The 13,711-nt window shown below is 42.7% G+C and overlaps 1 protein-coding gene across 6 annotated transcripts in view; it reads left to right on the top strand.

The window, feature by feature from the left end:
- KLC1 (kinesin light chain 1) overlaps nt 1–13,711 on the top strand; it is a 144,979-nt gene that overhangs the window by 65,087 nt on the left and 66,181 nt on the right. For all 6 annotated transcript variants that reach the window (XM_030215564.1, XM_030215566.1, XM_030215567.1 and 3 more), the window contains exons 5-7: nt 448–673; nt 6,271–6,358; nt 13,085–13,186. In XM_030215564.1, coding sequence (XP_030071424.1) covers nt 448–673; nt 6,271–6,358; nt 13,085–13,186 — 416 coding nt within the window. The remainder of the gene's footprint in view (nt 1–447; nt 674–6,270; nt 6,359–13,084; nt 13,187–13,711) is intronic.

The raw sequence follows: 13,711 nt of genomic DNA, 5'->3' as shown, positions 1-13,711 counted from the left end.
AATGCCCCCGCACCTTATTATTGTAATCATTCATGTATTTAGACAACTTATTTTATTTTTATTTTTGTTACATTTGTACCCCGTGCTTTCCCACTCATGGTAGGCTCAATGCAGCGGGCAATGGAGGGTTAAGTGACTTGCCCAGAGTCACAAGGAGCTGCCTGTGCCGGGAATCGAACTCAGTTCCTCAGTTCCCCAGGACCAAAGTCCACCACCCTAACCACTAGGCCACTCCTCCTTAATCGTTTGCCTTGATCTGCTTATTTTGTTTATACCTGAACTGGTGGCTCCTGAGAGCTAGTTAAGAAATGTATGCATCTAGTCCAATAAAAAGGTGTCACCTTATATAATTCTGTTTGAATGTTATCTTTGCCTTTTCTTGGTAAATATGTATTTTTGGATTAGTTTTTGTTCTCTTCTTGAACGTCTCCTTTGTTCCTTTTGCAGTACAACAGCAGCACAGTAGTGCTGCAGCAGCTGCCCAGCAAGGGGGCTATGAAATCCCAGCCAGGCTTCGCACCCTTCATAACCTGGTTATTCAGTATGCATCCCAAGGGCGATATGAGGTGGCCGTACCCCTTTGCAAACAGGCTTTGGAAGATCTGGAGAAAAACTCTGGCCATGATCACCCTGATGTTGCCACAATGCTCAACATACTTGCATTGGTGTACAGGTTAGTATTTTGAGGTTCCTATAAGCTGCTTCTCTTAATATTGGTCTTTGAACTCAGGATTTTAGCAATAATGGAGCAAAATGCTTACATTTCTCAAAATTGTGCCTGACAAGTAAACATTATTGACTTATAAGTGCATTCACTCTGCAGCTCCTCAGTACCTCTCCACTCTCATCTCTCCCTACACTCCTCCCCGGGAACTCTGTTCACTGGGTAAATCTCTCTTATCTGCACCCTTGTCCTCCACTGCTAACTCCAGACTCCGTTCCTTTTATCTTGCTGCACCATATGCCTGGAATAGACTTCCTGAGCCAGTACGTCAAGCCCCATCTCTGGCTGTCTTCAAATCTAAGCTAAAAGCCCACCTTTTTGATGCTGCATTTAACTCTTAACCCTTATTCACTTGTTCAGAACCCTTATTTTATCATCCTCACTTTAATATTCCCTTATCTCTTATTTGTCCTGTTTGTCTGTCCTAATTAGATTGTAAGCTCTGTCGAGCAAGGACTGTCTCATGTTCAAGTGTACAGCGCTGCATACGTCTAGTTGTTCTATAGAAATGATTAGTAGTAGTAGTAAACTGAACATTTGCTAAAGTTAACTTTCACAATGCAATGTAAAATGAATGGAAGAAGTCTGGAGGTGGCTCCTTGTTTTACTGTGATTGTGACCACTTTATGGTAAGCGCTGCCTCCAAGTAAGATGTTTTCTATAATCCATTGTGTTATAGAGTGATGTGCGAGTTCTCTCCCCCTCCCCATCCTGATTTCCCCTGTTGCGTATGTCTCACTGAATAGCTTCTGATGTTTTAAACAAAATTTAATGTTAGCCAAGAGGACATGAGTAAACATATATATCGCCCAAGTAACTTCTCCCTTAGGTACTCAACCAACCAGTTGACCACATCTAATTGATAATTAGATTTAGCTGATTGAACACAGGCAGACTTGAATGCAGCCAGCCCTGTTGAATGTAAACCTCACTAAATATTGAATCTTACCATGAAAGTGAAGTAGTCACCACAAAGTTTCTACAAGAATGCTGTGCCATGGTCAAAGGAAATTTCAGAAATGATGAGAAATATTTGTTCCACACTTGATTTTACTGCCTTTCTGTAGATAGTCAAAGCAGTTCACATTATATTATATTACTTTGCAGGTACATTCCTGTCCCTCACAATCGAACCCAGTTCCCCAGGATCTCAACCCACTGCTCCAACCATTAGGCAGCAGTGGGAATTGAACCCAGTTCCGAAACCCACTAACCATTAGGCCACTACTCCTCTCAGTCTGGAAGGGTGTCATGAAAGAGGGTATGTCCCCAACACAGCTCAGGTCCGCCTGCACCTGCCGCTTGTGCTCTACACTAGCACCCTCCTCCCACCGACTGGGTCACAACCACCTCTGGGCAAGTCTCCTACTCTCAAATTATCTCCAGTGATTTCTAGGTTACTAGGGCCACGCTCCCAGTGGTCCCACAGTTCCCAGAAAGCATTCACAGACCCATCCCAGAAAACACTCTCAGACCCCATACACAAACCACCAGGATTCTTTATCAGTCCAGACAGGCAGAGGCAATAAACAATTATTTATTGTCTTAAACATTGAACAGTGAACAACAATGAACAAAAATGTGCAATCAGCAAACAATAACAGGTAACTGAAATATCGATCAGTTATAACACTAACTAAACATTTGTTACTTCCTAAAAAAAAAAGTACCTGGGGAGATCAGGACATATAATTCACAGAGCTTCAGCAAAGAGATTTCTCTCTTTTCTCCCGGGCTAAGACTGATGCAACAACTGCTGGGTAATTTCAAACTCCAAGCCAATCAGAGCCCAGTCAACAAGTTTTAAAAGTATACTGCTCACAGTACTGAGAATTCACTTCTTCACTATGAAACTAAAAGAGGGCATGCAGTTTTCTGTTTAACATAAAACATGCACCACCTGCTGGCCAAACAAGAGAAATGCACTTCAAGAGTTAATAAAGGCAATTTTTTTACAGGTTTAAAACATATTGTTCCGTCACAAAGGGTTACAAAGCCATTTCTATATCTATGGGACTCCACTGAACCACAGTCAGAGCCATTATTTCCAAATCGAGAAGACTTGGAGCAATGGTGAATCTTCTCAGGGGTGACCGGCTTGCCAAAATTATTCCAAGGGTGCAATGACAACTCCTCTGGGAAGTCGCAAAACATCCAGAATATCATCCAATGAGCTTGCAGGCCTCTCTAGCATCGGTTCATGACTCCATTTTAAGAGAGAGCCTGGACAAAAATGAGATTAATGGGAGAATAGCGAGGCAGAATCTGCTGCTGTCCAAGAGTAGTATCAGTTCTTGTCTCACATTTGCGAAACACACCTATCCAGGCCTTTTGAGATAACGTTCTGTGAGTCAAACATGGTGGTTGTAGTGTGATGGTGTGAGGATGTTTTGCTGCCTCAGGACCTGGAAAATTTGCCATTAGTGAAGGAACTGAATTTGCACTGTACTAGAAAATTCATAAAGAGTATGCCCACTCATCTGTCCGTGAGCTGAAGCATAATTTGGTTATGCAGCAAGGCAATGATCCAGAAAACAAAACAGTCTTCATCAGAATGACTAAGAAGAAACAAAATTAAAGGTTTTTGGATTGGTGTAGCCAAAGTACTGAGATGAAGCCAGTAGAGATTCTGGAGCAGTTCATACATGAAAACCTGTGAATGTGTCTAGATTGCCTCAACAGTGATGTGAAGTGATGTGAAAGACAGATTCAAGATTATAGGAAGCATTTGATTGCAATTAATAACTGATTGCACCACTAAAACCCTATTCTTAATGCACCCCCACTGAGCTTATCCAGTTGGTAAGCCCCTCCTTGAATTAATGTAACCCCAAATCCACTGATATTTTCTGCCAAACCAGGAATGTACCGCACAGTGGCTAATTCCCCCCCCCCCCCCCCCCCCCCCCCCCAAACACACTGTTCATTCTGTAAAGGACTTAAAAAAAAAAAAAGGACTACCTCTACCAACTGGCTGGACAGATGCAAGATAAGCACAGCTGTAGAGTTAGTCTAGCCACAAGGTGGAATACATCAAGACATTGAGCTAATTGAACAATAATTTGAAGCATTCCCTCAGGAATGATTTGGTGTCGGACCGACTGACTCTACAGTTGTGCTGATCTGGCACATGTCTAGCTTCCACTGGGAGGCTGTTACATGAGTTCACTACCCTTTCCTTAAAGAACTTTTTCCTTAGGTTACTCCTGAACCTGTCCCGTTTCACTTTGACTAACCTAAGGAAATACTCCTTTAAGGAAAGGGTAGTGAATTCATGGAACAGCCTCCAAGTGCAGATGGTGGAGGAGAAGACTGTATCTGAATTCAAGAAAGCTTAGGACAAGTACATAGGATTTCTAAGGGAGAGGAAGGGATAGTAGATGGCATGGATGAGCAGAGTATATATATATAGGCCATATGGTCTTTATATGCCTTCATTTTTCTCTGTTTGTAAGTTATGGAAACTTACTAGCACGCTTTAGCAGCAATGGGGCTTTTAAAACCACATTGAAAGTTAAGGCTATGGTGTCTCAATATTTGTGTAAATTTTAGAAAATGAAAGTGATTGCCTTTTGTGTTGCTGATCCTTCAGCCTTGTGGCATGGACAGTTTTGTTGCAAAATCATACAGCCAGAGGGACAATTGCAACCAGTCTTTGTATTTCAGATCCTCATAAATATGTATTGGTGTGCATCTTGAATATAAGATTTTGAAATGTGATAATATTTCAGAAAGGATGCTTAGGTGCTCATGATTGGAACTGAACATAATTGATATTAAATGTTGCTGATGTGTTTTTGGAATGCCTGTGTGTTTTAACTCAGAGTTTTCTTTGCCTTTGCATATTGGAAGAACAATTTCTCTCTCAATTTTTGCTCATAAAATTGACTAGTGAAATTTCAACTATGTGAGATTTCTAGTGAAATCTCAAATAATGTTGCTGTGTAGTAAATAAAGTATAACATGAGGAAAATAAGGTGCTATCTCCCTTTATTGGACTCAATAACTGTTATGATTCTGCCGGCTTGGCAGGGAGAGAGGGGGGACGTCTCTTCTGATTGGGTGCCAGGGTTTGTGCTGACGTCTGTGAGTCTACTTAAGCCTGCGTGTTACTCCCAGCCTTGCTTTGGCGTTACTCACACTCTTGTGGTGACTTGAAAGCCGCAGCTCTTGGTCAGAACGTGCTCTGTGCTCTGACTTTGATCTGAGTTCCCTGTTCAGGGATTTCTTTCCTTTCCCTTTGTTTGTGTTAGCTGGGGGCAGGGTGTATGTGTTTAATTCGTTCTCTTGTCTCCAGCTGGGCTTCCCTTCCCTGGCTGCTGCTCTCTGTGGGAAGCCAGCTGCTTGTTCCTCAGTGAGGGCTGGGCTTTGTTCAGCTTTTGTCTCAGCTAGGCTGGGTGTCTGAGAGCCTCCTCTCTGGTTGTTTGTTTAAGGATTTCTCTTCCCAGTGTCCCGGCCTGCTGGCTCAGTGAGTTTAACCCTTTGTGTACTGTGTGTTTTGTGTCCCTGCCTCTGACAGTGTGTTTGTTCTATCGGCCCTGCTTCCCCTTGGGGAAGCATTCTCTCTGTTTGTTGATTTAGGGAGCTCTCTCTCTGGTGTGCCTGCTGGCTCTACAAGCTTAACCGTTTGTGTTCTGGTTGCCTCTGCTGTGGGTTTGGGGCAAAGGCTTTTTGGCTTCCTTTTGTGTCTGGTTCCTCTGGCTTCTGACTGGGGCTTCCTAACCCTTTTGGGGGTTGCTGTGTTAGTTCCCCTGCCCTGCGCTAGTCCCCGGGGTGGGCGTGGCCCGCTATGGTTCTTTTGTTTCTCCCTCTGCTCTATCGCTGGTGTTCACCACATATCTGACATTTAGGGGTCCCGGGGGGGCCCTCTGGGTTCTTTCACCCCCTCCGTGTGTCTGGGTTCCTGTTCGTCCGTGAAGCCCGCACGAGTGGCTCTGTGTGCGTGGGTTCCGGTTCGGCCGCAAGGCCCGCCTGTTTGCCTATTTCCCTTCTTCCTGAGCGACTGCGGGGAGGGGTAGCTTAGGGGTATTGTGTAGCTGGGGTGTGTGGTGGTGGGTCGGTCTCCCCTTGGCCTGGGTCGGCGCCCCGCTGGCCTCGGCCAGGGCCCAAGGGCTCACGACCAACCCAACGGATTACAATAACATTTTATGACAAGCTTTGGAAGGCAGCGCTGCCTTGTCCAGGTCAGATATGAGCAAAAGATAGTAACAAAATATATATAGTGAAACGGGGAAAGGTAGGGGTGTGATGGGGAGAAATATGTACTCTGTTGCTCCTCCCTACCCCCACCCCTACGTTTCCTCCAGGAATTCTTTTCATGTTTCACTATGTGTTGTGATAATTATATATTTTTTTCTTAGCCAACCTGAAGAAGTCTGTACCTTTTGAAAGCTTGTCAAAAAATGTATTGTTAGTCCAGTACAAAAGGGCACCTTATTTTCCTTTCTTGTATTATTTACCTTTAAACTGGACTAACATGGGACACTGTGCTCTTTTATATAGCATTCTATTTTTCAGTGTTTACTAATCATGGCTCTCTAATTTAGGGACCAGAACAAATACAAAGATGCAGCAAACCTCTTGAATGATGCCTTAGCAATCCGTGAGAAGACTCTAGGCAAAGATCACCCAGCGGTTTGTATATGTCTATTGTGGAGGGAGTGGGTGGGGTTTTGCTTTTGTTTGAGGTTTTTTTTTGTGTGTGTGTTGTGTTTTCCAACTCATTTTACTGTTAAATTCAACAGGAAAGTGTTGACCTGGCTTTTCACTAGATCCTGCAGGTAGGCAGCTACTATACACTGACAAAGGTTTATAAATCCTTCCTGATCTGTTCTGTGCGGATGTTTAGTGCCCTTCTAGGGGTACATGATTCAACTGAAGCTACTTCTTGCATAATTGACTGCACCATCATATTTACTTTGCATTTTGAATCATAATTGCATGTACATTCAAAATTTTCACTTCTGAAACAATGTTACTTTTTCTTTTGTTGATTATTCAGCCTTTGAAATAGCAATGACACAAATCTTATGATGCTTCTATAAAAGGGGTTCTTTATCAATCAGAATCCTACTTTTTGTAATTGACCTGTTGGAACTGGGAACAAAAAAGCTTCATATAACCTCTAGTACAGTGGAGATCTCATCTGTGTTTAAAAAAAAAATACAGAAAACGTTTGATGGTCTTAAAACCTTCTGTCTTTAGTAAATCTTACATAACTTAGCCATGAGCTTGTTTTCCCTATGCAAAACGTTGTGTGTTTTGTTTTAGTGAACTTTAGTTAAAATTTTATCTCCCCAGTTCACAAGAGTTCTAGGCAAGTTAAAGTAATTAACAAAAAGTTATATGAAACAATACAAACTTCAACCAAAAAGTAAACACCAACACAATTTATTTATTGTATACAGGCCAAAAAAAGAGAGCAATTGTAGCCAACAAAACATCAAATAAAAACTGCTAGTTCTTAACTTACACCAGCCATAACCACGTCAGATCTTTCTTGAAATAGAAAGTTGTTTTTTTAAATAAGACTGCCACTTGAAGTTCAGCCTACAAGCAATTAACTATTCTATAATTGTAGTGTAACAAAGCATCTTTTGATTACCCACTCTTCCTGGCTTAAGCATTCTCTTTAAATAAACTACATCCATGCCACCTATAGCTTAAAAATAAATAAAATATTGAACTGTGCCCAAAACTATAGGCAGTTTAGCTTCACATGGACTGGAAACCTTGTTCCTAAAACTTCAACCCATGATCATCCTTGCTGCAGTGAGTTTTGTAAATTTGGAATGTATCAGGCAGGTCAACTAGTAGTGCATGCAGTAGTGTAGTGACTACCAGTGCCTCCACTATCTTCTTAGGATTTTGTTTACTCAGACGTATTAGATTATCAACTTTATTCCACGATTTACTTAAAATCTCTAATACAGAGTACTCTCTCCTTTGCAGAATTCCTTCCTCCTAAGAAGGCTGAATACCATAAGCTTCACAGGAAATTTCTGGCTTGTCGTAAATATCTGGCAAGGCAAGCCTTTGATGCCTTTCTCTCTTCACGCATTTCCACCTTAGGAATAGCAATGTGGCATCTTTCCTGGTTCAGAGTTTCCAACCTCGAATCTGCTGTCCAGGACTGTCTAACCAATGTCCCTTGTTATGGAGATAATTTGTTTGGTGACAGTCAAAGAAATGGCTGACCTAATTAAAAACAAACCGATACTATAAAAACTCTCTCCAGGCCACAGACTTCTGTTACCTCTTCTACAAGATATGCAGGAGGATTTTGATGCTCCAATTACTATATGTCTAAGCGTCGTTACACTCCTACTCCTCTTCCTCCATCTCAATAGACTATGCCCCAATGTTCACATCCGAGGCAGCAGTGAGGTCAAATCTCAGACTCCTCAGTCTAAAGAACAGCCCAATTTTTGACTCCTTCCTAGAGAGCATTGCCACCGTACAGTTGTCCATGCCAAGTGACCCACCGGTGAGTGGACAACTCATCCTCTTTCATCAGAGGTGGCCTCTCATCGCCACCTGCTATATGCACAGTTACGCTTTGCATTGGGAAAAACACCTCCTGACTATCTGCCAAGTGTCTCATTTCAACTCCCTACAGATGCACTACTTCAAGAGGAGCTCTTGGCTCTCCTCTGGCAGAATGCAGTAGAACCAGTTCTTCTGCCAGACAGGGGGTTGAGGGTTCTACTCTAGATACTTTCTCATACCAAAAAAGACGGGGGTGAATATGACCAATTCTCAGTCTGCAAGACTTGAACAAGTTTTTACTCAAAAATTCTGCATGGTTTCCCTAGGGTCGCTACTTCCCATGATACAACTCAACAACTGGCTTTGCTCTCTGGATCTCAGGGAGGCATACACATACATAACCTATTCTCCCTGTGCACAGAAAGGTCTTCTGGTTCTGCTGTGGAAATCTGCACTGTGAATATAAGGTCTTAATCATTTGACATGGCTTCAGCTTGGTCTTTATGAAGTGCCTGATAGTAGTAGCTGCAACACTTTGTAGGTGGAGCATACACGTCTTCCCCTACCTAGATGACTGGTTAATCAAGGCAGCCTCCCAGCAGTCGGCACACACCGCCATTCTATCCGCCATAAGGCTCCTAGGACTCGGGTTTGTGATCAGTTGCCCCAAATCACATCTTCAACCGGTTCAGACCTTAGGGGCAAGCCTTCCTTCCTCAACTGAGAAACATACTGCATCTCTCTGCTCAGGTGTTCAAATCTACCCAAGTATCTTCTCGTCAGATGCTCAGTAACACTATTGGCTCGACTGAATTTCCAAATTCCTCAGTGGCACTCTCCTTTCAGTGGTCCCAAGCCATGGGATTACTCTTGGCCCATATTCAGCTCACTCCACAGCTGCACCACTCTCTACAGTGGTGGATGGTGTCCCAGAATCTCAACCACCGTTTCAGTCCCCTCTGTATCACGGGGGTCCTCACCACAGATGCCTCCATAGTAGGTTGGGGTGCTCACTTCAATGGTCTCCACACACAGGGTTGCTCCCCACTTCTGCCTGTGGGTTGAAATCCTGGGGAACTAGGTTCAATTCCCTTTACAGCTCCGTGTGACCCTGGGCAAGTCACTTAGTCCTCCATTCCCCCAGGTACAATATATAACCTAGATTGTGAGTCCATTAGGGACAGTAAAAGGTACCTGTAATAGAAACTGTAAACCGCATAGTCACCTCATGGATCACTTGCAGTATATCAAATGCTGAAAATTAAATAAAACAATTTCATATCCACCACCTGGAATTGTGAGAGATCTGGAACACCCTCAAAACCTTCCAATACTGCATCCTCGATCAGGTAATGCTAGATTGCACAGTCAACCAGGTTGCAATGTATTACCTGAACAAACAAGGAAGAACAAATTCTTACATAGTAACATAGTAGGTGACGGCAAAAAAAGACCTGTATGGTCCATCCAGTCTGCCCAACAAGATAAACTCATATGTGCTACTTTATATACCTGACCTTGATTTGTATACCATTTTCAGGGCACAGACCGTAGAAGTCTGCCCAGCACTAGCCCCGCCTCCTAACCACCAGTGCTGCCACCCAATCTCTGCTAAGCTTCTGAGGATCAATTTCTTCTGAACAGGATTCCTTTATGTTTATCCTATGCATTTTTGAATTCCGTTACCGTTTTCATCTCCACCACCTCCCTCGGGAGGGCATTCCAACCTCTGTCATCAAGCAAACCAGATATGGACTTGGGCAACTTCTCGAAACACCTCTATAAGAGCTGTTTATCTAGCTGGAAAACAGAATGCTGTAGAAGAAAATTTGAGCAGAGTCTGTCAGCCTCACGAATGGTCTCGCACCATCTTTGTAGTTCATTGAAAATTCTAGCAGTGGGGGATCCCGGCGATAGATATTGTTCGCTTCTCCCCAGAACAAGTTTTCCCTGCTTTAGTTCCAGGATATATGCTCTCAACTATGCAGCCTCTGATGCTATCTTGTTCCATTGAGGAACAGACCTATATGCCTTCTCCAACTACCTCTCATAGGGAAAACTCTTCTCAAACTGCATTGAGACCAAGGGACCAGGATTCTACTTGTGCCCTATTGGCCACATCCAAAGAAACATTGAGGTTAGGTCCTTTTCCAACCCTAATAATACAGAATGAGAGTCTCTTCTCCATCCAGACCCTCACTCTCTCACCCTGATGACTTGGTTCCTGACAACATAGACTTAATGTTCCTTAGATCTTCCTGACTGGGTCTCTAGGAAACCACCTACATGGAAATGTTACTATTTCAAGTGGAAAAGATTTTCCCTCTGGTATGCAGCCAGAGCATCAATCTTGCTAGGAGCTATCTGATTACCCTTTTGGAGTAGCTCCTCCGTTTTTCAGATACTGGCCTCAAAACTGAGTACACTTGAGTGCCATTAGCTTGTTTTATTTCAAGGTTGATAGTAAGCCAGTTTCTATTCATCCCTTAATAGTAGGATTCATGAAATGTTTATTTCATACCAAGCCAACTATCAGACCTCCACCTGTGGTTTGAGATCTCATTGTCATCCTCACAGCTCTCATGAAACTTCCTTTTGAACCACTTCATTCTTGTTCTTTGAAGTTCCTCCCATATAGGGTAGTGTTCTTAATAGCTTTTACTTCTGCTAGAAGAATAAGTGAACTTGAACCCCTTGTGGCAGACTCACATTACACCAGGTTCTACCACGACAGAGTTGTACTCCGTACCCACCCCAAATTCCTCCCTAAAGCGGTATTGGAATTCCACCTCAATCAGTCCATGTACTTCCTGTCTTCTTCCCTAAGCCACATTCTCATCCTGGAGAAGTAGTGCAGCATACCTTAGACTGCAAGCGTGCTCTAGCATATTATTTGGAGTATACAAAACCTCATAGGAAATCTTCCCAGCTTTTTGTATCCTTCGACCCTAACAGATTGGGGGTACCCATCACCAAACGTTCAATATCTACTTGGCTGGCTGACTACATCCTGCACATATACTCAGGCTGTTCTGACCCTTCGTGGCTGGGTCACTGCTAACAATGTATAAGCCATGGCAGCTTCAGTAGCTCGTTTGTGCTCTGCCTCCATTGAAGAAATTTGCTAGGCAGCAATGTGATCTATCCACACCTTCACTGCTCACTACTGTCTGGAGCAGCATTCTAGGTGGGATAGCTGGTTTAGACAAGCAGTCCTGCAGAACCTTTTTAATATGTCAATTACACCCTCTGGCCCTTTTTTATCCCATCAGACTCACTGTCTACTTAATTGCAAAAATTCATTTTGTTGTGAGCCTGGTAGCTAGTTAGTCCCACATGTGAGAATATATGCCTGCTTAGGTTACCTACCAGTAGGAGGTGTTTTCTGCGGACAGCAGCCATATATTCTCACATCCCTCCTGCCTCCCCTTGGAGTTGTCTTAGCTTTAGTATTGTACTGCTGGTCTCACACTCGGACAATGGCTGGAAGGCACTAGCGCTTCCTTGGTGGAGGCACTGCCTCAAAGTTTTAAAGTGACAGTGCATCATAGCAGTGTCTGCACTGGGCTCCATGAATGATGTCACTCACGCACTTGTGAGAATATATGCCTGCTGTCCTCGGAGAACACCTACTTACAGGTAAGTAACTTAACGTTACTGAGTGATAAGTAAAATAAAAGCAAAAATAATTAAGTTCATTTGTGGTAAATAAACGTAGAAAAGAGGAGTTGAAATGCCCCCTCTCATCTTCCTTAAAGCAGGACTCCTCAGTCTCTCTCATAGGTTCTTTGGGTTTGTAAAGACCTACAAAGACAGATGCTCTTTCAGTCTCATGAAGGTACTAGGATAACCTATTATCAGACTCCAGAAACATACTTCAGTTCACAGCCTTCTTGAGCCTCTAGGGGGTGGGGGGGGGGAGTAAAACCCCCAAATTGGTCATGCCTTTGGCCCTCAGAACTCAAAACCCTCTTTTGGCATTCCTTTTCTGAGCCATGATCCTTCACAAGGAGGTTTTCAGAGATTGAACAACTTTCTGAAAAACTCTCTAAAGTTATCTTCTGAACCCTAGGCCAAGGAGTGGCACAACTTACTTTGAGCTCCAGCCACTCTTGTGGAAGAGCAAAAAAGCACAAACCCTTTTCACCAAGACTAGGTTGATACTCAGGCCCCAAATTCTAGAAGTCGATATACTCCACTCATTGAACAACAGAAAAGATAATGCAAAATAAAACACACCAACCTCAACAGGAGTTTTTATACTGGAAACTGTCACCAATAAATTACACTATTTCTAATGGGGATCATGTACTACATGAACATTCCTTAGCCCTGTTCACAGAGAGAGAATTTGATATCTCCATGGTTATCAATAAATAAGAGTCCAAAAGAAGCTGAATTTTAATGTCTAAGGCATCTACATAGCAAGGAACTTTAGTAATATTTCCAACGAGATGGAAAATAGAATTGTCTAACCATATGTTTTTAAAAATAGGACACACTGCTGTTAAGTTTTAGAATTTCAAGGATAAACTCTTCTTCCATGGAGGCATTTATGGTTTTTCTGTTAGAGGTCAGACCTGAGCCAGCAGCCTTTACTAGCTAGGCCAAGTATGGATCAAAGATAGATGCATTTACATTTAGATTCTGTCACAGCCTGAAAAGATGTTAACCTGTTGTCAAAATATGCCCCCTCATGCTCATTTCTTGCTATATCTTCCTTAGTGTTACCTATGTCATCCTTTTCATAAAGCAATTATAAAAGGTTTATGAGGTCTTCATTGTACAAATAGGATATGAAGCAAGTGAAGTAATATATTTGTTGTTCTACACACATCCCCTCGATTTATTGTTTTTCTCTACTGTTGACAGGTCGCCGCCACACTTAATAACCTTGCAGTGCTTTATGGAAAACGAGGGAAGTACAAAGAGGCTGAGCCTTTGTGTAAGAGAGCTCTGGAGATCCGTGAAAAGGTACAAAGTGATCTCACATGTAGAACAGATTTACAGAGTGTCTGGACTTTTATTGCACTAATTCAACATACAGTTGCTGGAACCGTCCATAAATTAAAAATATTAAACATGCTCATGTTGCCATGCATTTTTAAAATCTGATTATTTCTATCCGTGTTTAGACCTAAAATAGTACTATAATTTTTAAATTAGGAAGATGTCTGGCAGTCATGTTAAACCTTCATCTTAGGTTTTTGGTGCAGAATCCCTGGAACAGAAAAAATAACCTTATCTCCAGCATGACAATCCATAGTTTGGTACAGTACTAAGGTGCCAGGTCAACCCAGTTTATTTTCAGTTGTCTAAGGTGTGGTGACGTGAATGAGGGTAGGGCCCAGAGCCCAAGTAAGACAGAACCACAAGTGGTTGCAGACAAAGGAAAATTACATCTGTTAAAGCTGTAGGTCTGGGGCCCTGTTCATTCACAGGTAGGATAAAAAGGCAACATAAAACTAGTCTGTAATGCAACAATGAACTTGGGAGCCA

Source organism: Microcaecilia unicolor, chromosome 9, assembly GCF_901765095.1.
Source record: "Microcaecilia unicolor chromosome 9, aMicUni1.1, whole genome shotgun sequence".
Taxonomy (NCBI): Eukaryota; Metazoa; Chordata; class Amphibia; order Gymnophiona; family Siphonopidae; genus Microcaecilia; species Microcaecilia unicolor.
This window is presented reverse-complemented; position numbering and strand designations above follow the sequence as displayed.